Below are 25,573 nucleotides of genomic sequence, written 5' to 3'. Positions count from 1 at the left end.
ATAGGTCCTTACAGTTCTCTTCTCTCGGTTGGTTCTTAAGGAGCTCATAATCTAATAGGTTTTTTCAGAACACTCAGAGAATATTCTTTCAGAAGCTAAGCCCAAAGAGCTAGCCCTGTGCTTTGCTGGTCACTAGCCCAGTGCTCAGATCATGTCTCAAGGGATGGAGCCGTGTAACTCTGAGGGTATCCTGGCTTCATTTCTGGCATGCCCTTTGCACTGTGAAGGACCACTTTTGCAGAAATAATTACTTACAAACCAAAGCTTGGATGTGGAGGAAGGGAAGAAAGAAAAGGAAGAATTCAGGCAAAACAACTTAGGTCATAGAGAGAAACTTTCATGGTGAATTTTCTCTGTGGGCTATGATTTCCTATGAAACTACCCTTATAGAAGAACCCAGAAATGACTCTTTTTTTTTTTTTTCTTTTGCTTGGAGAAACATTTGCCCAACTCCTTCCCCAGTCATGGCTGGAAAGACAGCTGCTAATCCAGCAAGGAGATTATTCTCAAAATAGCTGGGTTATCTTTTTCTACTAATGGATCTAATTGAGTATTACTCTAGAAGGGGAAGTTGCTGCTAACAGCTACATGGGAAAATGCTTGCAGACCAGTAGCACTTTTCTGGATGGTGCTGGACACATGTTCACAAACACAGTGCATGTCCTGCATCGCCATACACCTGGCTCTCCTTGGGCAGGCTAGTTAGAAACAACCAGGGAATGAACAAGGACACATAGCTTTGCAGCATTCCGTAGCATTAAGGGTTTAAAGCCTGAGCCCCTTAGCAGCCTGGAAGGTTAGGAAAAGTCAAGGGCTTTTGTTATTGCTGTTTTTTTTTTTCCTTTAAAAAAAAAACAAACACAGCTTAATTGAGGTGTAATTCATTAAAAAAAATTCACTCCTTTTAAGTGTACAATTCAGTGATTTGTTTCAGTAAATTTATAGAATAGTGTAACCACCACAATCCAATTTTATCACATTTTCATCATGCCAGAAAGGTCCTTTGTGACCGTAGCTGTTGTTCCTCATTCTCATTCTGAGCCCCAGGCAACCTCTGATATATTTTTGGTCTCTTTAGTTTGTCTTACTAGGTATTTCATATAAACTGAATCATATAATTGTTAGGTCCTCCAATAATGGGTCCTTGATTAAAGGAGCGAGACTGATAGAAAGTGAAGGTCAAGCAAAGCTTTATTTCGTGCCAAGCATCAAGAATCAGACCGAACTTTCGGAGCTGCACCTTTCACCGAGAGGGTGACCTTTCTCTGCTTCACAGACTAGCTTTTAAGGGCAAAGGCCATGTGGTTGGGCCTGACCATGCACAGGTGGCCAATGAAATTTTAACACACAGAGAAAGCTGCATAGTCATGTTAGGTCATGCATAAGTGACCAATTGAATTACAATTTACCCTAGTAGATATTTGAATTAGCCTATCACCTTGGTCAGAATTGGCGCCCAAAAGGTTCCCAAAGGGTGGGGCCCATACTCTTTGGTAACTAGGGAGACAGTATGCACCCCCATCCCCCCCCCCACTGATCAGATGTCTTCACCTGGCCTGACCCACCCTTGTATTTGGGCTTTGTTACCTGGGACTGGTTTCCGGGACTTGTTTTTAAGTAAGTCCCTTGGGGGAAGGGGGACAGGGACAGTTTAAGGGTTAAACAACAAGGTTATTGTTTAGCCTGGATGGAAGAGTTCTGGCTAAAATAAGTCCTTACAATAATATGTGGTCTTGTATGACTTCTTTCACTTAGCATGATCATGTTGTGTATATTGGTACTTTATTCCTTCTTATGGCTGAATAATCATTTATGGATGTACCATGTTCATCTGTTCACTAGTTGGTGGACTTGTTTCTAAGAAGGTGCTTTTTTTCCCCGCAGATTTTATTTTACTTTTTTTTATTTTGGGGGAGGGGAGGCGCAGAGGGAGAGGGATGAGCAGACTTTGCATTGAACACCACGCCTGATGTGGGGCCTGATCCCAGGACCCCGAGATTATGACCTGAGCCATAACCAAGAGCCAGTTGCTTAACTGACTAAGCCACCCAGGTGCCCCTAACAAGGTACTTTTTTTAATTTTTTTTTAAGACTTTATTTATTGGAGAGAGAGACAGATGATGAGAGAGGACAGGAGCAGGGAGGAGAAGGAGAAACAGGCTACCTGTTTCTGAGCAGGGAGCCTGGTGTGGGACTCAATCCCAGGACTCCAGGATCATGAGCTAAGCCAAAGGCAGTTGCTTAGCCAGCTGAGCCACCCACATGCCCAACATGTGTGATACTTAAAAAGTAATTTAAAAATCAACTTGGAGAGTGAGACGCCTGGGTGGCTCAGTTGGTTAAGCCACTGCCTTTGGCTCAGGTCTTGATACTAGGATCCTGGGATTGAGTCCCGCATTGCGCTCCTTGCTCAGTGGGGCCTCTGCTTCTCTGTCTCTGCCTGCTACTCTGCCTCCTTGTGTGCGCGTGCTCTCTCTCTCTCTGATAAATAAATATGCTCTTTAAAAAAATCAACTTGGAGAAGCATAGGATTAGGAAGGCAAAATTCACAAGGAAAACCCTGACATTTTCAGATTTTGTAAGTTTGTTATGACTTAGTAGTTACAGGGCAGAGCCTTATAGCTTCTGTGACCCTCTGTTGGAGCTGTTACTTTGAGGTAATGAAGTTGCAAGCGGTGTTATCACCTCATGCCTGATTTTCCTAGCTAATTGGCCCACTGGGTCACTGTCTGTTGAGTGTGTTCAGAGGAGCTGAGGGCACATGGTGCAGCCGATTCATCCGTGAGCACACGTATCTCTTACAGAACAACGACAGCAGTCATCAAGAACGGCTTCTGCTGCTGCTGAGTACATTTTGGGCCTTAAATGATCCAGGCACTGTCCTTGATGCTACAGGTCGTCCTTGGGCTTTTATATGCAGTTCCTACTGAGGAGGCAATAAACAAATGTGCTGTATCCTGTGAGGTAGTGAACAGCCTTCTGAAGCGAGAGAAGCACGGAGCGGAGGTAGAGAGAAGGGAAGGCGGAGCAGTGTCTCAGAGGTTTGGTGCTGCGGACTGGTGGATGGGTGTCCAGGAAGAGTCTTCAGGCTGAAGGAGAGCAAGTGCAAAATTCCTGTGGTGGGAAATGGGTATGGCCTGTTCCGAGAATAGCCCAGAGGCCATCATGCCTCGGAGCACAGTGACCAGAGGCAGGGGACAGAGTGGCCAGAGTCCAGACCTGCTTAATTATGGGAAATTTCCAGGCTTTGTGCCCTACCCTGCTGTTAAGGATAATGCTCTCGGGGCGCCTGGGTGGCTCAGTCGGTGAAGTGGCTGCCTTCGGCTCAGGTCATGATCCCGGGGTCCTGAGATCGAGCCCTGCATTGGGCTCCCGGCTCATTGGAGGGCCTGCTTCTCCCTCTCTCTCTGCCTGATGCTCTGCCTACTTGTGCGCATGCGTGCTCTTGTGCTCGCTCTTTCTCTCTCTCTCTCTGTCAAATAAATAAATAAATATATATTTTAAAAGGGTAATGCTCTTTGATAACCTTAATCTATGACAGACAGTTGAGCCTAAAACCGTTGTAATATACGGGTAAACTACCTTTCATGATTTCTCCTCTCCTACTTAGGTATTTCCAGTCATTTTTACTTTTTTAATGCTGACAGGGAAGCAGTGAAGGTTATTTTACAAAAGGTACTGTTTTTCATTCATCATGTAGGAGGAAAGTATGACGAGTGTTGGTGAGAGTGTGGACAAGAGTACTTTCGTACAGTGGCTGTAGGAGCACACATTGTTGCAGACCCTTTCTCCAAAGTATGTGGTGGTGTCTTTTTTTTTTTAAAGATTTTATTTATTTGAGAGAGAGTGAGCAAGTGAGGGAGAGAGTGAAAGCGTGCACAGAAAGGGGGGCAGAGTTAGAGGGAGAAACAGACTTCTCGCTGGGTAGGGAGCCCCATACAGGGCTCGATCCTGGGACTCAAGGATCATGACCTGTGCCAAAGGCAGATTCTTAACCAACTGAAGCACCCAGGTGCCCCTGTTTGAAAAATCTGTCACATACCCTTGCTTCAGCAGTTCTTTGTCTAGGTATTTTCTTCATACCTGTGTGTACAAGGAGACGTGTACAATTTCTTGCCACATAGTTGTAACTTGTAAGCCATCTAAATGCCACTCAGAGGAAATAAACAAATTGGTTTACTTGATTGTGAAGGCTGAGAAGTCTGAAATCTGTAGGGCCGGCTGGCCGGCTAGAAACTGATACTGCAGTCCCCAGGCAGAATGTCATCTTCCTCAGGGAAGCCTTAGTTTTATTCTAAAGGCTTTTTGGCTGATTAAATGATGCCTACCCAGATTATTGAGGATAATGCTTAAACTGGTTATAGATGGTAACCACATCTATAGAATTCCTTCACAGCAACACCTACATTAGTATCTAATTGACTGACTGGGTACTATACCCCTGTCATGCAGACTCCTAAGGCTAGCCATCACAATGGGATACCATACAGAAGTTAAATAGTATAGACTAGTCAATATTTAACAAGGTGGACAGGTCTTGGGAATATAACACTGAATTTAAAATGTAAGAGTGAAATGTATTATGATACCATTTATTAAAATGCATAAAGGAAACTTGTGTATCATTCCTGACTAAATACTTGTACATATAAAAGTGTAAAATAGTTAGAAAATGAACAGCATTTGTGTGTGTGTGTGTATGTGTGTGTGTAAAGATTTTATTTATTTGATAGAGAGACGGGCAGAGAGAGGGGGTGGGGGGAGCAGGCTCCCTGCTGAGCAGAGAGCCCGATGCGGAGCTCGAACCCAGGACCCTGGGATCATGACCTGAGCCAAAGACAGAGGCTTTAAGCCACTGAGCCACCCAGGCGCCCCAATGAACAGCATTCTTAATTGATGGCCCCCTAGGGAGACTTGACTGGGGTGGTTAAAGCATCCTGTGGTTTGGTAATGTTGTTCTGAAGTGTTCTAATTCCTTGATGCTGAAGGAAATCAATATGGTAGTGTTAACCATTATTCCTAGGAGGAATCTTTTTTATTTTATTTATTTTTTTTAAAAGAAAGAGAAGATATTTGTTTGCTTGGGTAGAATTGGTCATTATTGTGTTGCTGCACGATAGTGTGCTGACTCATAAAAAGTCAGGAGTACTATTACAAGAAGTCATCTAAAAAGAAAATATCATAGAGACTCCCGTAATTTCTCACACTAGAATAGTGTTCTGTCATACAGGTATTTTCAGTTCACTTTATTGAACAATCTAGTTCGAGGAATTGTATTGAGTCCTGAGGGATGAGTGCAAAGGTTAGCAGGAAGGCCGCCCGGGCATGACCTGTGGGATCTGATTCAGCAAGGTTTTTAAATTTAGCATCTCAAAGCTTTGGTGTCTCATCCATAAAATGAAGATAATAATAACCATGTTGTTAGGATCTAATGAGACAGCCCATGTAAAATGCTAGGCACAGAGCCTGAAAAATAATAGCACTCCATAAATGTCAAATGTATCCCACAGGGAAAAAACAAAAGAATAAATTGTTCTCAAATGAGTAAAAGAAATAATAACACCTTCAATTTCCTTCATACCCCGCACTTTTCTAGAGGTTTTTGTATTCATGGTTTCTCTCATCCTGATGTCACACTTCAAGGTAGAATAGCCAGTATCATTTACTTTCATGTTACAGACCAGAAGTGAGGTATCTGGAGACATCTGTGGAAATGGGAATGTTCATCCGTTTGAAGAGTTGACTAATATTTTAAACTTTTGTCTTGGAATATTAATTATTACAGTCGATTCAGTGTGCACGGATTGTCAAGTGCTTGGAAGAGCACATCAGTGTTCCATAAATACTTATTATCTCATTGTATCTTTATACCCCTCATGAGATCCAAATGATCATTATTTACATTTTATAGAGGAGGAGATTGAGGCTTAGCAAGGTAGTGATGTGATTAGCTCAGGGTTTTTTTTCCTTTTATTCTCCAAAGTTTTTTTCATCGCATGTTCCCCTGGCCCATTACTACTGGGATGGCAAGTTACAAATGATAGATAATACAAATTGATACATACTGCAAGTTGATAGCTAGTAGCATAGATGGATAATACAGATTGAAGAAGAACCCAAACACTATTCACATTTGGCTGATAAGCATTTTTGTGTTTTATGAATTTGAAGCTTGAGTACTTCTGCTGTAACTTAATACTTCAAACCAAACATCTCTGTTGTCTTATTTTCCTTTACTTGGCTTATGCTCCCCATTCAAGATGGGTATGAAAAATAGGACTCCTCTGACCATCTGCTAGCCCATAAGCAGATGCTTTATTTCCAAATTTACTCACTAATATTTTCCCTAAAGGCAGGGGGTATAATCAAATACTGATGATAGTCCAGGAACAGCAGCTTCCAACAACACAAGGAAGTCTTGAAGAAGTAAGATTTTCTACAAATGATGCCTATCTAGAAGTATTCTCAAACAGTTAATCCTTATTAACAGATAATCTTGTCACATGAAATTTAGAATGCATCCTGATTAATTTAAGCATTTGCTACTGCTGGACTAATTTGTATGAGATTGTATAGAATAAAATAATATGGGAAATTTCAAGGATAAATGTTACCAGAAGCGCATTAAAACTCTTAGAGATTCTTAAATCACTTTTAAAAGCTTATTCCAGTGTAAATATTACCCACATTTTTCAAATGAGAAAAATAAAGCACTGAAGTACCAAATAATTTGTTCTTGGTCATGTAGAGAATTGGAAAAAGGAATGTAAAGAAACCAGTTCTCAGAAATTTAAAGTCAGCTCAGTTTAACTATCTGGCTAGTCATAATTGTATTAATTTGTGCTTCATAGTCTGTAGTTCCCTAGTGGTAAAGGTAATAATTTTTCAAAAATGAAAGAAAAATGTGAATGGTGAGGAAGTTAAAGCCGTCATGAGATCGCATAATTATGTTTAAAATTATAATGTGTTGGTCTACAGGAAGCAGAGGAAAAAAGCGCGATATAAACGGACCAACTAGAAATCTAGCGGAAAGTGCCTTCTAGGTTCTGAATGGTCTATTTCTCAACATTTTATTTGGAACAGCTAATCGTTAGTTCTCCAGTCCTGCTGATTAAACCTAGAACCAACTCTTCTTCATAGGAGACTCAACACAAGTAGAACAGTGATGTCGCCAGGTGTTTTAGTTTAGACTACCCATATTGCTCTCTGAATGGAAATGAAACCCATTCTGGTTGAAACTCGTTTGGCAAATTACCCTCCTTGCCAGGCAAGAACAGGTAAAATACATACGAAGCTTTTGCTTTATAACAAAATAGTGTTGTTTCTTGGACCATTAGTACCTTTTATAATTTATTTTGTTTTTGTACTTTGTATTTAGACCTTTTATTCTTAGTGCCAAATCTACATTAAAATGGATTTGTTTATTATTACTGGTGATTTTCTTTAAATCCTAGGCTATAAAAAAAATTGGGCTCTTAATAAGCCTTAACAGAGCATATGACCTTTGACCCAACAGCTGCCTCCTTTTAAAAAAAAAGGGGGGGGGACCCATTCAGTTCACAAAGATAGCCACTGCTACTTATAAAACTTTACAGACCGTGGAATTCAAAGGCAGACTGCTTTTTTGTTCTTGGATTTAAAAATACATGTACTTGAGCTAAAATAACTAGATTAATGGCCAAGAGCCAGGGTAGAGATGGATTTTCCACTGTTCAAAGGAGCCAGAGTTTCCAGGGGAAAAAATTTCCGTAGCTAAAACTAAATAATAAGGAATTGAAGTATATGTTGAACTTTCAAGCTTAAAAACTTGTATTTTTCTCTGAAGCTTATTGTAGTCCCATGTTTTAGTAGTTAACTTTTTTTTTCTCCAGTAGCATCATTGGGATAGTGGATTATGCTTGGTGTTAACTTTGGAAGTTCTCATTAATTCATTGTTTTTCATATTTTAAGATAGGACTTGCATGTAAGCATTTCAAGAATAATATCAAGAAACCAAATTATATTTTCCCCTTATTTGGGTACGCTGAACTAAGAATAATCTTAACACAGATCTAGGGTTATTTTTATGACTGCTTATATGCTAGTAAGGGGGTTAGCTCTGTATCTGTTTCCTTATATTCTTATCCACTTATTCACTGAGATAAATTAAAAAACATTTTTTTAAAATTTTATCTTTTAATTAAAACTTACGTTCTCAACATCAAGACTTGGTCTTGTAAGATTATTATAAGAATTTTTTAAAAGATATTTGAAAAGTAGTTTTATCTTTTTATTAAAAAGTAATTATTTTCTAATGAAGTTACTAGATTTTAGATAATTTTTTAAAAAGATTTTATTTATTTATTTGATAGAGAGAGATCACAAGTAGGCAGAGAGACAGGCAGAGAGAGAGAGAGGAGGAAGCAGGTTCCATGCTGAGCAGAGAGCCCGATGCGAGACTCGATCCCAGGACCCTGAGATCACGACCTGAGCCGAAGGCAGTGGCTTAACCCACTGAGCCACCCAGACACCCCTGAAGTTACTAGATTTTAAAAAATTACTGAAACTCATACATTGCTGATGGGAATGTAAAATGGCACAAGCACTCAGAGAAATAGTTCAACAGTTTCTTAGAAAGTTGAACATACAGCTACCATGTGACACAACAGTTGAACTTCTAGATATTTATCCTGGAAATATGAACACTTATGTTCACAGAAAAGCCCGTATGTGATTGTCCATGCCGGGTTTATTTGCAGCTGCAAAAGACTGTAAACAACTGAAATATTCAGTGGGCAAATGTATAAATCGTGATACATTCATGCTATGGAGTACTACCAGCCCAAAAAGGGGATAAACTACTGATAACTCCCAGCAACTTGGATGGCTCTTATGGATATTGTGCTGAGTGAAAAAAGCCAGTCTCAAAGGTCACATTCTGTATGATTCCATTTATATAACATTCTCACAATGACAATTACAGTGATTGAGATCAGTGGTTGCCAGGACTGTTGAGGGTGTGGCTATAGAGGTGTAACATGAGGGAGGTCATTGTGCTAATGGAATATTTCTATAACTGTGATGATGCTTAAATCTGTATATGTGGTAAGATTTCATGGGAACAATGCACCCGCTCCCCCAAATGAGTGACACAAAAACCAGTAAATGCAATAAAGTCTGTAGTTTAGCTAGTAAGTTTTGTACCATTGTGAATATCCTGGTGTTGATACTGTACTCTGTTATATAAGTTACATTTAGAGAAAGCCTACCTGAGAATTCTGTGCAGTTTTTACAACCTCTTGTGAATGTTAAATGATTTCAAAATAAGCTGAAAACAAAAGAGGGAATTGAGAAAAGATGATGGACATAGCTGCTGTAGCCACAGGTCCCTGTGATCAGGTATTGAGCCTTACCGTCTTACAGAGAGACTGGTAGAGGAGTCCTCCTTGGCTTTGGGGCTTTATGGCTGTTGGTCGTGAATGGGGCTCAGACAAGGGGCTCTAAAAACATGGGATAGATGGACTGCCAGTTGAGCAAAGCAGATTGACCATTTTCCCCCCTTTTTCTTCTAAGAATACATTGAATTGACAGCAACGGATCTTGAAAAAGAGATGGGGGGTACCATAAACCCATGGTGTTAAGGCTTGAAGAAGACTTGAAGAAGACTTAGCAGTTGATAAAAGACCTAAGAAGATTTGGAGTGATAGAAAATGGACAGAGGGGTGGTAGCTGCCTTAAGAAAACATAAAGAATCTGCAGTGGGAGAACTGATGGAGGCTGAGCCATTCATCCCCAGAGGCTGAGGAGCAGTCCCACGGAAGGTGGGGATGGAGGGACACCCAGGGCTAGAGTAGGAGTTACACAGTTTGGTTAAACTGCTAATTTTCCTTTCCTACCCCAACCACCAGTACTACCAGCATCTCCCTCTGCCTGGCAGACTGGAGATTTAAACTTAGGATATGTTGGATCAAAGGAGTTCTCCATGTGGAAACACCAGTAGGAGGAAATAAACCCTGGAGTTGGAGTAGAGAGGAGGGGAGTTCAGTAAAAATCAGTCCAGTAAACTGTGGAATTCCCAATCCACTCCCCTTCGTGATGGGGAAAGCTGATCCGGTGATTGCCTCTTCCCCTATTCTTAACTGAAAATGAGAAACTTCTCTGAAGAGACTCAGTGGACCCTGGTTACTGTCACAGGGCCCATTTCTCTATAGCTGATTTGTCCAGTCACTCCAAATGAACCTGCTAGTCAACAACCACCCTTTGTTTATACCCACACCCACACGCTTCAAGCCACCATTCTAGGGCTTTACTCTTAAATACGAACTGGCGATCAGGTATCACCAGATGTTTGAAAGCCTCCAACATAAAAGACAGATGGATACCAAACAGTGAAAAGAAATAATCAGGAGATAATATGGGAAACTGGAAGATATTACTTTCAGTTTATTCAGATTAGAGACAATATTCACAAAACAAGAACAGGATGCTTTTAAAAAGGAATAACCAGGGGTGCCTGGTTAACTTGGTTGGTTAAGCATCCAATTCTGGGTTTCAGTTCAGGTCATGATCTCATGGGTCGTGGAACTGAGCCCTGCACTGGACTCCACACTCAGCAGGAGAGTCTGCTTGAACTTTCTTTCCTTCTGACCCTTCCCCTGCTCTCATGCTCACTCACTTCTCAAATAAATCCTGAAGAGAAATGGGGGTGGGGGACGGGAGAATAACTAAAAACTCTGAAAGAGCCCCAGCGGGGACTCTGCTCAAGATTCTGTCTCTCCTCCCTCCGCCCCTGCCTGCTCTTGCATGCACTCCCTGCCACCCTCCCTCCCTCTCCCCAGAATAAATACATCTTAAAAATAAAATAACATAATAAGAGTTGGTATGTGAAATTACCTGTCAGAAATGGGGAAATAAAAGTGGAAAATTAGAGAAAAAAGAAGTGATTAGAGAAGAAATCAGGATATGTAAAATATTCATCAGAATTCCAGAAATTAGGGAGAGAGAAGAAATAAAATAGGAACATTTTTCAGGCCTAAAGGATGTAATTTTTTTTTATATGGAAGAGGTGAATCAAGTGCCTAATAAAATAAATGAAAAAAATTCCCACACCAAGACAGACCATTATGTAGTATACAGGGCTTCCAAAAATAAGCATCTCCCTACAAAGTTCTATACAGAGGAAGAAGAAATGATGGCTGACTTCTCAATAGCAAAACTGGATGTTAAAAATAGTGAGGCAATATCTTTAAAATTCTAAAAGAGAATCACTTGAGCTCTGTAATACTCTACCCAGCAAAATATTAATCAAATGTCAAGGTAAAGGTAATTTCAGACACATGGGGTCTCAAATTTATCTCTTATGCATCATTTCTTAGGTTGCTCTTGGAGAATGATCTCCAGCAAATAGGAATAAATGAAGAGAGAGGAAGTTGTGGAGTCCAGCTAATGAGAGCTCTAACACAGGGGATCGGAAAGGGATATATAAGGGTAACAGTGTGGCAGGGACAGTCAGGCCAGACTGAGCAAGAGGACAGAGTCCTTGGACGAAGTTCTGGGGGAAAATGGAATGGAAGCTTAGCTGACAACTTTGTGCGTTAACTTTGTGCGTTGAGAAATACTGATAGACTTCTGCTAGATGTGATAGAGCATGTGGAAAAATTTAAGGTGTATTCATGGAAAACTAAGCTAGGAGGAGGGGGATGAAATGATTGTTAATCCCAAGAGAAACAATGACTGTACCAAGAAAGGAAACCTAATCCTTAGTACATTCCTTTCATTGTATGACCGATATTTACAAAGTCGTAATAACCCTGACTATCAATTTACCAGGAAATTGCTGTTTAATTATGTAGGCAGGATTGAAGTAGGGGATGGAGGGTGGTGTGGAGAGCTGAGCCCTCATCTACTGTAGTAGAAAGCCAGTGGTTATCATCCAAAATTTGAAAAATCAAGAATATTATCCCAAACTTTGGAAATAAATACAAGAATAGCGGGTTAGTTGAAAGTGCTCTTGGGAGTAAGTTCAGGTTTGAGGGAAGGTTGAGCCTGGGGTTGTTTTTCATGATAAGGCTTTATCATTATTTGATAAAATAAGTTATTATGTTCTCTCTGTACTGATTTATAAAGGAGAACCTTTTTATCCAGGAGAGCATGTATATCAAGTATCTGCCTCTTTGAATGTTGGGTATTTTTCATTTTTTTTATTGCTTGGTCCTCTACAAACAGGGTTCACGTTTTGAGGGGGTGGGTAAGGAGACTTGAGTGGTGTGCCTGGAATGATTAATACTGTGAAGCTCATTATTCGTAGGTGTAATGTATTTGTAGATACATTCATTTGCCATGTGTTCTAAGTCAAGAAGACAGAGCCCATAAGAATGATCTATTGTGTCTACTTTGATTTAGGATATTTTAAGTTTAGAACAACTGTCTAAATTATTGCCTGTCTCAGTACTTACCATAGTATTTGTCTCGATGTTTATGACTTTATAGTGCTACAGGAATGACACTTTTAGAAATGAAAACCATAACATTTTCACAGCTATGACATCATGAAATCCAGGATAAGGAAACCATCCCTTCCCATCTACTGTGTGCATAGGACCTACCACTTGGTGGTTACTACATGAGTATTTAATGAATGAACAAGATCTCTTAGAAATTTCTGTTCAATTGATAACCAAGGCATTGCTCATATAATTAAGTTCCAATCATGTGCACCTGTTTTTAACACTAGCCCGACAACCATTAACCTACATAAAACCCAAAGGAAGCATCAGCTTCTGGGTCCATAGTCCCAGTAGGGTATGCTTGTAGGTATGCATGTCTGCTGCTTGCTCTATTTACAGTAGGTTCTAGGCAGCCCTTGGGCAATGGAAAACTGCCAGGATTACACATGCCTTGCTGGTGCAAAAACCCTGTTCCATCCGTAAGGAAATATATGCTCTTTATTATTTCGGAATAAACGTTCATGGCTTTGTAGACTGTACTGTCAAGCATACATAGGTATCCCAGGCTATGTAGTGACAGAATCTAAAAATTATTTGATGTACTGTTTGCTTACTTTATTAATTTGTTTGTTTTATTTGTCAGAATGTTATGGAGCAGTTCAATCCTGGGCTACGAAATTTAATAAACCTAGGAAAAAATTATGAAAAAGCTGTTAATGGTAAGTCTCTTTTTTGAATTTATAAATATAGTGCACATATAAAAACCATTCAGATGATATTTTACTTATTTTGAAGTGCTTAATAGCGAAATTTTAAAATATCTTTAAGTTGGTAGAAATTATTTAATTCTATGGAAGTTTACAATGATAGGATATTAGTGTATTTGAAATGAATAAAAGGAAGACGATGGAACAGTCTTTTGACTGTTGTGATACATTTAATGATCAAATCAGGTTATTGACGTAACTCAGTATTTTATATCATTACCGTCAATATGTTTTCCACTTTGCTAAACAAATTCTTTGTGAACTAATAACATATGAAATGTGTACTTAAAATATTTATTAGTATTTTGTAGCAGAGGAATTGTTATCTTTATAAAGAATTTCTTGCCTTTGGGTGTATAACTTTTGATAGTGATATCAGCGCATTTTTATCCTGAATGGAAAAACATCTAAATTAAAGGTTGAACTTAGATTCTCATTTCAAAATGAGTGCTTCCTATAAAATGAATTCAAGCATTTGCTATTGTCTCTCTTTGTGAACCAAACTTGTTTGCTAGTTTCAGGAGGTTTCATTTGAGAAAGCTGACCTGCATCTACACATGCATTTCCCTACTAGAAGGTGAATGTTATCAATGATCACCTTAAAGACTTGAGATGCTAATAATCACCAAATTCTAACATGGTCAAAACAATTCTCCTTATGTAACAAGCATCACCCCCAAAATATTCAGACCCCAGTTTCACCCTCTACCCTGGTTCACTAAGACCACCAAGTAACATGAGTAAATTTAGTTTCCAACAGTTGTAGATTTGAACACTTCAGATCAGGTTTTGTGTCTTTTATGTATAGCTTGTTTCTCCTGTTCACCATGGCCCACTTTTGGCTGCTCCCTCTTGAAATTTTGAGAATAAACCCCTGACCTTACACACCCTGAGCATAAGCGTGCCCCAGGAACAGGGGGTATGGTAGCTAGACTTCGATTGACAGGTGTCCAGTTGTCATAGTCATAGAAAAGTAAAGTGCTTATTTACTATCTTCTGCAGTATCAGTGATTTTTGTAGGTAACCCCTCATCCCTTCAAAGAGCAGGACGGAGACTTGTTTTAGAATTCTTGCACAGCTGACTCTCCCTTGATGACTGCTTAGTCACAAGGCCACAAAGTCATTGCCTTAGATGCCCGTGTGAAGGAAATCACCATGACCTGCAGTGTTTTGTTTGCTTTTTTTTTTTTTTTTTTTCTTTCTAGCACTTGCTACCTCTCTGAGGCAGTTTTATAAGGTGACTCAAGGACTTGCCAGCAGCTTAGTCTCTGGCTAACAAGGCTTTTCCCCAAAGGGACTATTCTGTATTTGTAAAGTATTTCCAGGTTTGTTTTGTTTTGTTTTTGTTTGTTTGTTTTTTTGCAGGCCATCTGTTTTTTACTGAAGCCATTGAGAAATCAAGATGAATTTGTAAAGTCCTTAGTAAGAATTTGTAGCATAGTTTAGGATGCCAGATGTGCAGTTAGCCCTTAGGTCATAAATCAAGACAATACGCAGAGCTAACAAAGAGCGTGGAATGAGCAGTGTCACAGAAATTTGAATAGTGAAGGTTGGTAGGAAACAGAGCAGGCAGTGGGCCTTGTAGGAGCTGTGCTAGCTGACAAATGTTAGGTTTCAGGCAGAAAAGACCTCATCCAAGCCTAGATCTGAGGTTCACACTGGCATGGGTGGGAAGCTGTTGGGAAATAGTAAAATGCAAGTGGAGTAGGGTCAGGTTCTTAATGCATTTGAATGCAGCGTCAGTTACCTGTTGTCAAGTTATCAAGGGTCCCTAACTTGGTGGCCTAAGACAACAATAGTTTATTATTTCTCAAGGTCCTGTAAAGGCAGTGCAGGTCTCTAGCCCCCAGGGGTTCCATCCTACAGCTGTAGTCAGCCAGGGATGCTGGACTCCTTCCCTCCCTCTTGGGGGCATAGCAGGCTGTTGTAAGAACTCAGACACCTGAGGGAGTTATGCTTGCTGGCATCCCACTGGCAAGTCAGGTGACCAAGCCACCCATTGATATGTAGGTGACTACAAAGGTTGGGAATTCTGTGAGGTGTGGTTTATTGAAGGCCATTACTGTACAAATCTATCATGAACTCTGTGGTGTATGGGCTTACACTATGGGCAGTATAAGTGGAGGCTATTAAAAGTTTTGATCAGAATTGTAACCTAAAGAAATTATATCTTAAAAAGTTATCTGGCAGAAGTATATAGATTAGATTGGTGAATTATTTGGTCAGCCACTAAAATAGAACAAATATGCTTTGTTTCCTTAAGACAACAAATGATAGAAACTCTTATATTCACAAAGTGGGGATGGCAAAATTATGAAAATATTGTTTGCTTCTTTATTAAGTTCTGGATAAATTATATAGTTTTTAAAGTTAACTCCACTTTATGGTAATAGCAAGAGTATTTTGCCATTCTGTGGTTAGTTTTAAACATAAGTCATCAGTTAATGAAAAATGTCGGTGTAATGTGTGAAGGCAAACCAAAAATTTTGTTTATATATTGTGTAAACCTTTATGCTGTTCTCCCACTGATCTGCTTTTCAGCTTTATCAGTATCTTAAAATTTTTCACATTAAAATATTGCACATATTAGCTTGACAGTTTATTGGCTACCCACCTTGTTTTTAGGTGGAGTCTTCTCTTTTTCTTTTTTTTTTTTTTTTTTTAAAGATTTTATTTTTTTATTTGACAGAGAGAGATCACAAGTAGGCAGAGAGGCAGGCAGAGAGAGAGAGAGGAGGAAGCAGGCTCCCTGCCGAGCAGAGAGCCCGATGCGGGACTCGATCCCAGGACCCTGAGATCATGACCTGAGCCGAAGGCAGCGGCTTAACCCACTGAGCCACCCAGGCGCCCCCTCTTTTTCTCTTCTAGCTGAGATCAGAGAGTCAAAAAGCACTATAACTTAGAACTGAGGAGGAGACCTTTGCTGGAGTTTCACGCACTCCCTTCAATTTGCCACTGACCTTGGGCATGTCCCAACATATCTCCACTCCACTCTCCTTCATGAAACAGGGTGATAGTACCACTGACCAACATCTTCATATTCTTGAAGAACTTAACTAATGGCATGGAAGGTCCACACAAATGTTACTTGTTATTGTTCTTTTTTACAATTATACTTTAAGGTTATTCTCAGACTTCTGAAATAACTGTATAATAGAGTGTTAGAGTTGTTAAACTTGTACACATATAGTAAAGCCATAACATCTGTAACTTTTTAACTCAAAAAGAAATGCTGAAATGGATGAATTTGCCATGAAAATATTACTTTTTTGGCCAGTAATATCTTCAGCTGGACTTGTATATAATTTGTTCTGTGACCTCCCCCTTTTTATATTTGAAATGCCTTTTTAATTCACCATTTTAAAACAATACCCATCATAAAATAGGGGGAAAGTAGTTGGTTTGGCCTCTGGTTTTCTTCACAGTAAAAGGAAAGGAATCTTAGAGATTCTTAAGGGCTCTTTTAGCTCCAAAATTCTGTGTTTTTCAAAGTTCATCTTTGAGTGAAGTAAAACAAATTTTCTTCAAAATCACCCTAAATAGGCTAGGTCTTGCTGAAAAGCCTGGTTGTTGTAAAATGAAAGAAGGAATTCGTATTAATAACTGTTTTATTTGTTTGTTCAGTGGTCATGCTATTAAGACATTTTATTTTATTTTTATTTTTTTAAGATTTTATTTATTTATTTGACAGAGAGATCATAAGTAGGCAGAGAGGCAGGCGGGGTGGTGGGGGGAAGCAGGCTCCCCACCAAGCAGAGAGCCTGATGCGGGGCTCAATCCGAGGACCCTGAGATCATGACCAGAACCGAAGGTAGAGGCTTAACACACTGAGCCACCCAGGCGTCCCATTAAAACATGTTATAAATGACCATCCTTTGTTTGAGAAAGGATAGCTACCTTGCCCAAGGAAGTCATGCCATTAGAAGTGAAGGTGGAATTCAAACTCAGGTTTCTCTTGCCCTAGGTTCCTCTCCCCAAAGAAAAAGAAAGGAAAAGAAAAATCAAAAACAGATTTTTGTACCTTATAATATAGTCATCAAATCAATTTGAAAGGAGAGCTACTATTTTAAGATGATTAATTTCTACAGCAATGAAAGTTTCCCTTGTCTCTGCCAGAAAGTTGGTGGGGGCAGGATAGAACCTTCAATTATTTTTCAGGTCATTCTTTTGTGTTTTTAGAATGATAATGTATTTTAAATCTCAGGTTTTTTTCCCTGACAACAAATATATTATTGGTTGTGGCTCAGAATACCTTTTTCTTTCTTTCTTTTTTTAAAAGATTTTATTTATTTGACACAGAGCAAGCAAGAGAGAGAGAGAGAGAACAAGCACAAGCAGGGGGAACGACAGGCAGGGGAAAGAAGCAGGCTCCCCACCGAGCAAGGACTCTGATGTGGGGCTCAGTCCCAGGACCTTGACCTGATCATGACCTGAGCCAAAGGCAGAGGCTTAAAACCGAGCCACCCAGGTGCCCCTCAGAATACCTTTCTCAGGGGCACCTGGGTGGCTTAGTTGGTTAAAGCCTCTGGCTTCAGCTCAGATCATGATCCCAGGGTCCTGGGATCAAGCCCCACATTGGGCTCTCTGCTCAGCAGGGAGCCTGCTTCCTCCTCTCTCTCTCTCTCTCTCTCTCTCTGCCTCCTTGTGATCTCTGTGTGTCAAAGAAATAAAATCTTAAAAAAAAAAAAAAAAGACCAGGTTCCCGGGGCACCGCATATAAGTTCTTCTAACTAATAATGTTGCAGACCTATAGAGCTGTAGAATAACCGGCTGAGGCAAGATTTCTTGCTGGAGTGGATGTGTTTGCAGCCCTTATTTGATATTGAAAACACATCCACTCTGGAACTGGCATCATGATGAAAACAGGGCTTTTTCTGGACTTCCAGAGCCTGCTATTGAAGGTTCCCCAGGATCCTAAGATGAGGATCCTATAGGGTTTTCCACTGAGTGGGGGGCCTTTGGAAGTGCAGTGGAGAGATCCCTGTCCCTGGCACAGCTATTAAGCACCAGCCCTGCCTTCTGAAAGCTGCCCTTGGCACAGCCCAGACCTTACTGCAGCTAGAAGGGACTGAGAGGTATTTGGAAGCAAACCTCCATGGCACTTTCTCTTTTCTTTGTCTAAGTGATGATTTTTTGTGTCCCTTCCCTTGTCTAGCTATGATCCTTGCAGGAAAAGCATACTACGATGGAGTGGCCAAGATTGGTGAGATTGCCGCTGGGTCCCCCGTGTCGACAGAGCTGGGTAAGCTGGCTGTCCGTTATATACAAACACAAGTCAAGCTGGTTGCAGGGCCTTTCCTCCTGGGAGCCCTAACAAGAACATATGAAGTGGCCCAAATCCAGAATAGTAAGAAGAGCTAGCCTAGTACTCCAGTGTGTTCACTTCTAGGATGACTGAATTTGCTGTGGTCTGTCGAAAGTAGAGGCTTAGTTAGAGGGCAGGCCAAGGCCAGTGGCTGGCCTCCCTGCTCCCTAGGAATTGGGCTTCTGCCTCTAAACTTGGGGCCCTAGCCCTTCCCCTCGGATCCCTGGAGCATGAAGCCCAGGGAGCTTTGACCTACATTCTTAAGGAGATAGGCACGGCAGGCCTCCTGACTCTGGCAGGAGTGTTTCCTGTGACTCACCTAGCAGAAAGTCAGACTCCTTTACGTCCTGCTCTTGGCTCTCGCTGCTTCCACAGTTGCTCTCAGTTGTGATTTTTCCGGTTTTGCTGGTATGAATTGATCTCCTGTGCACACACGAAGGGCAGCCACACCCTCAGCACCACCAGCTGCCGAGGGTATCCAGGTTTCTGTTTACAGAGTCCGTTCACTGCTCCCTCTCTTAAGGGTGGAAAAGTTGCTGTTTTTCCTTTTCTAATAGCCTCACACATAACCATCATTTTAAAATCTTGAAAAAAGAATGAATATGTTTTATTTTAAATGAATATGTTCTATTTTACGAGGGATAAGAGGTCTGGCTTCAAAATGTCTGCCATAATTTGAGATGTTCAGAATAGCAGGAAAATATTGGTGGAGTGTGTGTATTTAAAGAAAAGTGTTTTGGGGTGCCTGAGTGGCTCAGTGGGTTAAAGAAAAATGTTTCTCTGATTAAAAAGCAGAAAGGGAAGCTGGGGTCCGGGGGAGCTTGCGGGGAACATACATTTAGGATTCAAATAATTCACATCATTTCTGTATAAAGTGTCTTAAGTGTTTTCAAGATTGCTTGGAGAACTCTTACCTGACCCATAAAAGTAGAGGAACAAATTCAGGGTGTGATAACACTGCTGGGGTTGGGGGCTGGGCTGCAGGATGTGAAGTGGAACTGGGTGCTCAGGAACATTCTCTGACAACTTCGGTTCTTGAAGCGTTTGTAAAGAGTCTTGAAACCTAAGCCTGAAGTGATGTCGTGTGATAAATAAGTCCGTACTGCTCTATTTAGTAAAATAGAATACTTATATCCAGAAATTTTTCAAAGCCCTGACCTGTGTTCTGTTTGTGCCGTCACTTGTGCGTATTTTGGCAAGGTATGGACTCTAGAAACTCTGTCCTCACCAGAGTCCGTTTAATAAAATACACGCTGCTTTGTGTAGACAGAAGCAGATAGTAAAACTTACTGGGATGATGGAGATGATTAGAGGTTTCCAAAAATAGGATTAAATTAAAAAGAAACATCCTATTTGTGTCAGGCGCCATGGGAAAACGTATGACCCCTACATTAAACCATATGGTGCTCTGATTCACCATCATTCAGTTTGCCTTTTTAATGTTTTATGGTTCTCGTCACTGTTTAAATAAGATTTCTGTTCCACACCTTACTTTATTCAGCTGTGAATTCATAATGTTGAATCAGCCATTTCCACAGCAACTGTGTTATTGCAAACACAGGCTGAAAACTTCTTCAGTTTGGACAAGGAAACTATGTCGCAGTGGTGAGATTCCTTTCATGTGGATGTGTGTTCTCTTCGGAGGGAATGGAAATAACTTCTTTGTTGTTGTTTTTTATATATATTTTTTAAGATTATTTATTTATTTATTTGACAGACAGAGATCACAAGTAGGCAGAGAGGCAGGCAGAGAGAGAGAGAGAGAGAGAGAGGAGGAAGCAGGCTCCCGGCTGAGCAGAGAGCCTGATGTGGGGCTCGATCCCAGGACCCTGGGATCATGACCTGAGCCGAAGGCAGAGGCTTTAACCCACTGAGCCACCCAGGCGCCCCCTGTGTTTTATTTTTGTTTCAAGTTGCCTTTTTGCTTATAGTCCCCACATCATATAGTTAGTAATAATGTGCTGCCCTAGCAAGCTTTGCTTTTGGACGCCCAGTGTTTAACTTGTTTTCACGTGCCTGGTTTTTTATTTTGTTTAAAGTGTAGGCTAAAATACTACCCTATGTCTGTTTAAATTCCATGTATGAAAGACTAATGACGCCTGGCTCAGTTGGTTGGACGACTGCCTTCGGCTCAGGTCATGATCCTGGAGTCCCGGGATCAAGTCCCACATCAGGCTCCCAGCTCCATGGGGAGTCTGCTTCTCTCTCTGACCTTCTCCTCACTCATGCTCTCTCTCACTGTCTCTCTCTAAAATTAAAAAAAAAAAAAAAATCTTAAAAATTCATAGATGAAAGAGACCTAAGGTAGATTCTGTTTCTCTCATTTTTCAAGAAGGTTTTATTGTCTAGTTACTGACTTTTGGTGTTGGTATTCATACTTTATTCTGAAACATTATAAATCCCACCTGATAAAACTGAAGGGAAATTTCATATGTGAAGATCATGAATCAATTCAAAAATTTCATTCTTGAAGAGTATTGTCTCTGAAAAACCTTGTGTGTGTCCCTCCTCTCCATCCCTAGCAAATCCTAGTTTTAAAATTTCAGTTTAAAAATTTTGCTCAGGAAGGAAGTAAAAGGGATGCTGAAGAATTCTTATCCTTTCTAAAACTGAGATTATAAGAGTAGTTTTCATTTTAATATTGAATTCAAATATTTTTTAATGTTGCTGTAGGACAACCTTTCTGATTCTACATACTTTTTTACATGAAATTTCTGTTATTTATTTTGATACTTTTGTACTTTGGGAGGTGGATGAAGAAAATATCCTCTAGGTAAAATATTGACCTAATTCATAGAAATTTACTGTGAGGATTCTACTTGGAAAACCTGGCCAAATGTATTATGAGTGTTAATTAGAGTGGCAGAACTGAGCATTTCAGTCTCTCTTCTCACATTAGGGGGGGAAAAGATCTAAAAGCTGGAGGAAAAAGGTGATTCACCTTTTGCTTATTTAATACTTGTCATTTGGATTGGCATCCACTAAGACAGAGCTGTAGCCATGCCATTTCTGATTCCTGGCTCTGGGTGTTTCCATTTAGATATCCCTCTTAACACATCAACTCACCAAATACTGTGTGAATAATTTTAAGATGCTCTTGCCTAAAAGTAACACATACCCAATTAATACTGGCTTAGGCATAAAGGATGTTCATTAACACACATAAGAAGGCCAGGAGTAGCAGATTCCTAGTTAGGTAATGATTACTAAGAGCTTAGGTTCCTTCTCTCTTTCTTCTCATCCTCAAGCTCAACTCATGGTACCAAGATGGCTGCCATTGCTAGTCTTAGGCATCACATCCTCTCCTCCCATTGTATCCAAAAGCAGGAAGAGGAATTTTTCTTCTCAGTTGTGCCCTTTACAAAGAGGAAGCCTTTCCCTGGCAGCCCCAGCACATATATCCACTCGTGTCTCATGACCCTGCAGCCAGAGAGCTTTCCCCAGCATTGTTAGCCAAGGAATGCATCTGAGGGGGAGAGTACATAGCTGCTAGGAGGACAGGTATTAAAGATCTTGTTTCAGCAATTTTCAGTGAAAGGAAAGCCCTTCTACAAATGTCCTTGCTTTAGCTGTGCCTCGGACTGCATAGTGCTTCTGGCATTCTGTGTCTCTGTGGGATTATGTTTTTCTCCCACATGGAGTATGGTTTCACTAGCATGTATATACCTCAGACATTACAATTGTTGCTTCTCCTGGATACTTGCTTTTTCTGCTGAAAACCATAGCCATCTTTTGCAGTCTGTTCCTATTTGGGAAGTGGAAACACAGAGGAAGAGTTAGGGATTTGGGGGCAGTTTCTGGTTTTCTGCCCTTTTGTTTTTCTTTTCAGCCTTTGGGTGACTTGTAATCATGAACTCTGAGGTGCATTTTCTCTGCCTCTGCTACTTTCCTTTCTTTCCTCCTCTCGTCTTCCTCTCTGCCCATGTGTCTGTGTGACCTTACAGCCTCATTTTTAAGAAACTGGGGGACCAGAGGAAAAAAGTCACCTGTAATTTTACCACTTTGACACAAGTACTTTGTCACCACTGTATTCTTTTCCGGTCTTTTCTTCCCTTGAGGATGCCCATATACAGCATGTCTCACGGCATATGTCGGGTGCTGGCTCTTCCCGGCACAGGGCCCAGTGCCTGATGGGTGTTACTTAATCTCAAATACCCAACAGCCCTGAGTTGGGTGTAGACACTTTCCCTATCTCTCTAGGTGAGACCTGGAAGGGAAGGGTGTGCCTTAGATCACACGGTGGATAATAGGTGGTTCAACTTTAGATTCTGAGTTCCTTGCCTTTGCACTATACCATGCTTGACTGAGGCAAAGGGAAAAAGAGACAGCCAGCCAAGAAGGGGCCACTGAAGAGGAAGAAGATGGGAACCCCACGATGGGGACCTTTTCAAGAGGGAGATGAGCAGGAAGCAGTGTCAGTGGCCAAACACTGCAGAGAGGCTGGCAGCTGTGGTGATGAGAGGTCATTGGTCCCCTCGGAAGGGGTGGTGATTTCACTAAGGTGCTGACCGTAAATGCCAGGTGTCATGTTACAGGGTTAGGAAGGATGGAAATTACAGAGAAGTTTACATATATGTGTGTGTATATATATATATACACGTGTGTGTGTGTGTGTGTGTATAAAATGTGTGTTAGATAATATAGCATATATGGCTTTTATAGGTCCTGCTTGACTTTTGCACTTGCACTTCTGTGCTTCATACAGAAACTCAGCTCTCATTAAGTGCCTGCCTGTTGTGTGTCATGTACTTCATACACTGCCTCATCTCATCCTCGGGAGCCTCATGGATGGATTTTTCCTTCATGATTGGCAGGGTGGGCAATAACCCAGTGTTTTCCTTGATGTGACTAATATGCCCTAAGGGTAAACTTGGCAGTCACCTTCTTCCACCTGGTGGGTAACCACGTTGGGTCTTGAGTCCCTGACGATGTGCTCTGTACCAAGCAAGACAGAATAAGGGTTATAGGAGTTGGTGACCCCTAGAAAGTATGGTAGGTGACATCAGTGCCAATGTGGGTCATAGAGTGCCTCCCTCCCCAACTGAAGCACAGGAAAGATCCTAGAACCTAGGACAAGGAGGCCAGGCTAAATTTTATTTTCCCTTGAGACGCTGGCGGATAGCAGGATGCCCAGCACCTAAGAGATGCTCAGTGTGCTGCTGTTGACTTGTGTGACTTTGGGCAACATTTCATGTCTGTGAGCCAGTTGACATGCCCACGGGGGATGACGGTAACCCCTCCTGAACTGTGTGAAGATGAAATGAGATAATGTGCCTTGTGGACTCTAAAGTTTCGAAGACCAGAAACATGACTCTCTGTTGCCACTTTTTTTTTTTTTAAAGATTTTATTTATTTATTTGACAGACAGAGATCACAAGTAGGCAGAGAGGCAGGCAGAGAGAGAGAGGAGGAAGCAGGCTCCCCGCTGAGCAGAGAGCCCGATGTGGGGCTCGATCCCAGGATCCCGGGATCATGACCTGAGCTGAAGGCAGAGGCTTTAACCCACTGAGCCACCCAGGCGCCCCTGTTGCCACTTCTTATACACAAATATTTGAGAACTCAAAAACTGTACAATTTTTTTCATTGACATTATTATCTTCTGTAGCGTTAGAGTAGGTGATGTAAGTAGGTAAGCACATACATTTTCCTTGATTAGTCCTGATTATTCATGAACCAGTTTTTCAGTTCACTCCATTGTATCTTTGTTTTCAATTTCATGAATCTGTACTCTTACCTTTATTTTCTTCTTTCTACTATCTTTGGGTTTATTCTATTGGTATTTTCCTGAATTCTGAAATTCATTAATTTTACGTACAGACCTTGTTTTGTTTTTTATTTTTATTATATTTTTTCTTTTAAGATTTTATTTATCTGAGAGAGATCGGAGAGGGAGAGGGAGAAGTAGACTCGCCACTGAGCGTACAGCCTGGTGCAGAGCTCAATCCCAGGACTCTGAGATCATGATTTGAGCTCAAGGCTAACACTTAATTGACTGAGCCACCCAGGCACCCTGCAGACCTCCTTTTAGGTGGCAGTGCAGGACCATAAAAATGACCATGCAAGTTAAAAACCATTGAAAACCTTCTTAATAATCAATGGGGAAAATTAAGAATTGTCCCATGACCTTTAAAAATGTTGTCAAAAACATTAAAAATTCTTATTCTCAGTTATAAGTGTATAGGGAAATGAAAAAAATAGTAAAATTAGTATTTATTTGGTACACAGTAGTTCAAAGCATTAGAAACACTGGTAATTAAAGCATCTTTATTTGTAAAACACTTGAGTGGTTTCAACAACGCTTGTCTCCTCCTGTAGCTCAAGATATGGGACGGGCCTCTTCTCTGTGCTTTTGCAGGTTGTCATGCTCTTCCCTAAACTTGCATCAGTTTCCAACATTTTATCCTTCGTGATTTCAGTGGGACAAGATATCCTCGAGAAGTCTTTTCATGTGAAGTTTCCCTTGATAGCACTTCATCTGAAACATCTTCATTGTTCTCACAGCTGCTTTGCTCACTGTGTTAAGTTTGGGCTTCACTCAGTTCTTGTGGCTGCACATCCAGAGTCTCCCAAATGACCACAGTGTCAGCACTCCCACAGCCAGCTACTTCCTTAACTCTGTTTACTTTTTTTTTTTTTTTAAGAGATTTTATTTATTTCTCAGAGAGCGAGAGCGCAAGGAGGGGAAACAGCAGGCAGAGGGGGAAGCAGCCTCCCCTCAGAGCAAGGGGTCCCATGCAGGACTCGATCCCAGGACTCTGGGATCATGACCTGAGCCCAAGGCAGACCCTTAACTGACTGAGCCACACGGGTGCCCCAGCTCTGCTTACTCTTGTTATTACTGTCATTCATTTCTTTGCTGCACTTTTTCTTTCAGTGATGCCTTTTTAAAACCTTCACATGGGTTTATCTCTGGGAAACGAGGCAGCACAACCACTGCCCTCCTTTGCTGTTCTCTGTGCCATACATTGTAGCATTAGAAACACTTTTCTGTGAATGGATAATGTTGTATAGGTATACGGTGTTTTATTTGTCTATTTATTGGATGGTGGATACCTGAGTTGTTTCTGCTTTTTAAC

The 25,573-nt window shown here is 40.8% G+C and overlaps 1 protein-coding gene across 1 annotated transcript in view; it reads left to right on the top strand.

Moving 5' to 3' along the window:
• BAIAP2L1 (BAR/IMD domain containing adaptor protein 2 like 1) overlaps positions 1–25,573 on the top strand; it is a 92,755-nt gene that overhangs the window by 12,584 nt on the left and 54,598 nt on the right. The window contains exons 2-3 of the mRNA XM_082712754.1: positions 13,069–13,144; positions 18,348–18,434. Of these exons, the coding sequence (XP_082568880.1) occupies positions 13,069–13,144; positions 18,348–18,434 (163 nt within the window). The remainder of the gene's footprint in view (positions 1–13,068; positions 13,145–18,347; positions 18,435–25,573) is intronic.

The sequence above is a fragment of the Mustela nivalis genome (assembly GCF_964662115.1).
Source record: "Mustela nivalis genome assembly, chromosome: 19".
NCBI classification, from domain to species: Eukaryota; Metazoa; Chordata; class Mammalia; order Carnivora; family Mustelidae; genus Mustela; species Mustela nivalis.
The sequence above is the reverse complement of the archived record's forward strand: the minus strand, read 5'-3'. Positions and strand labels throughout refer to the sequence as shown.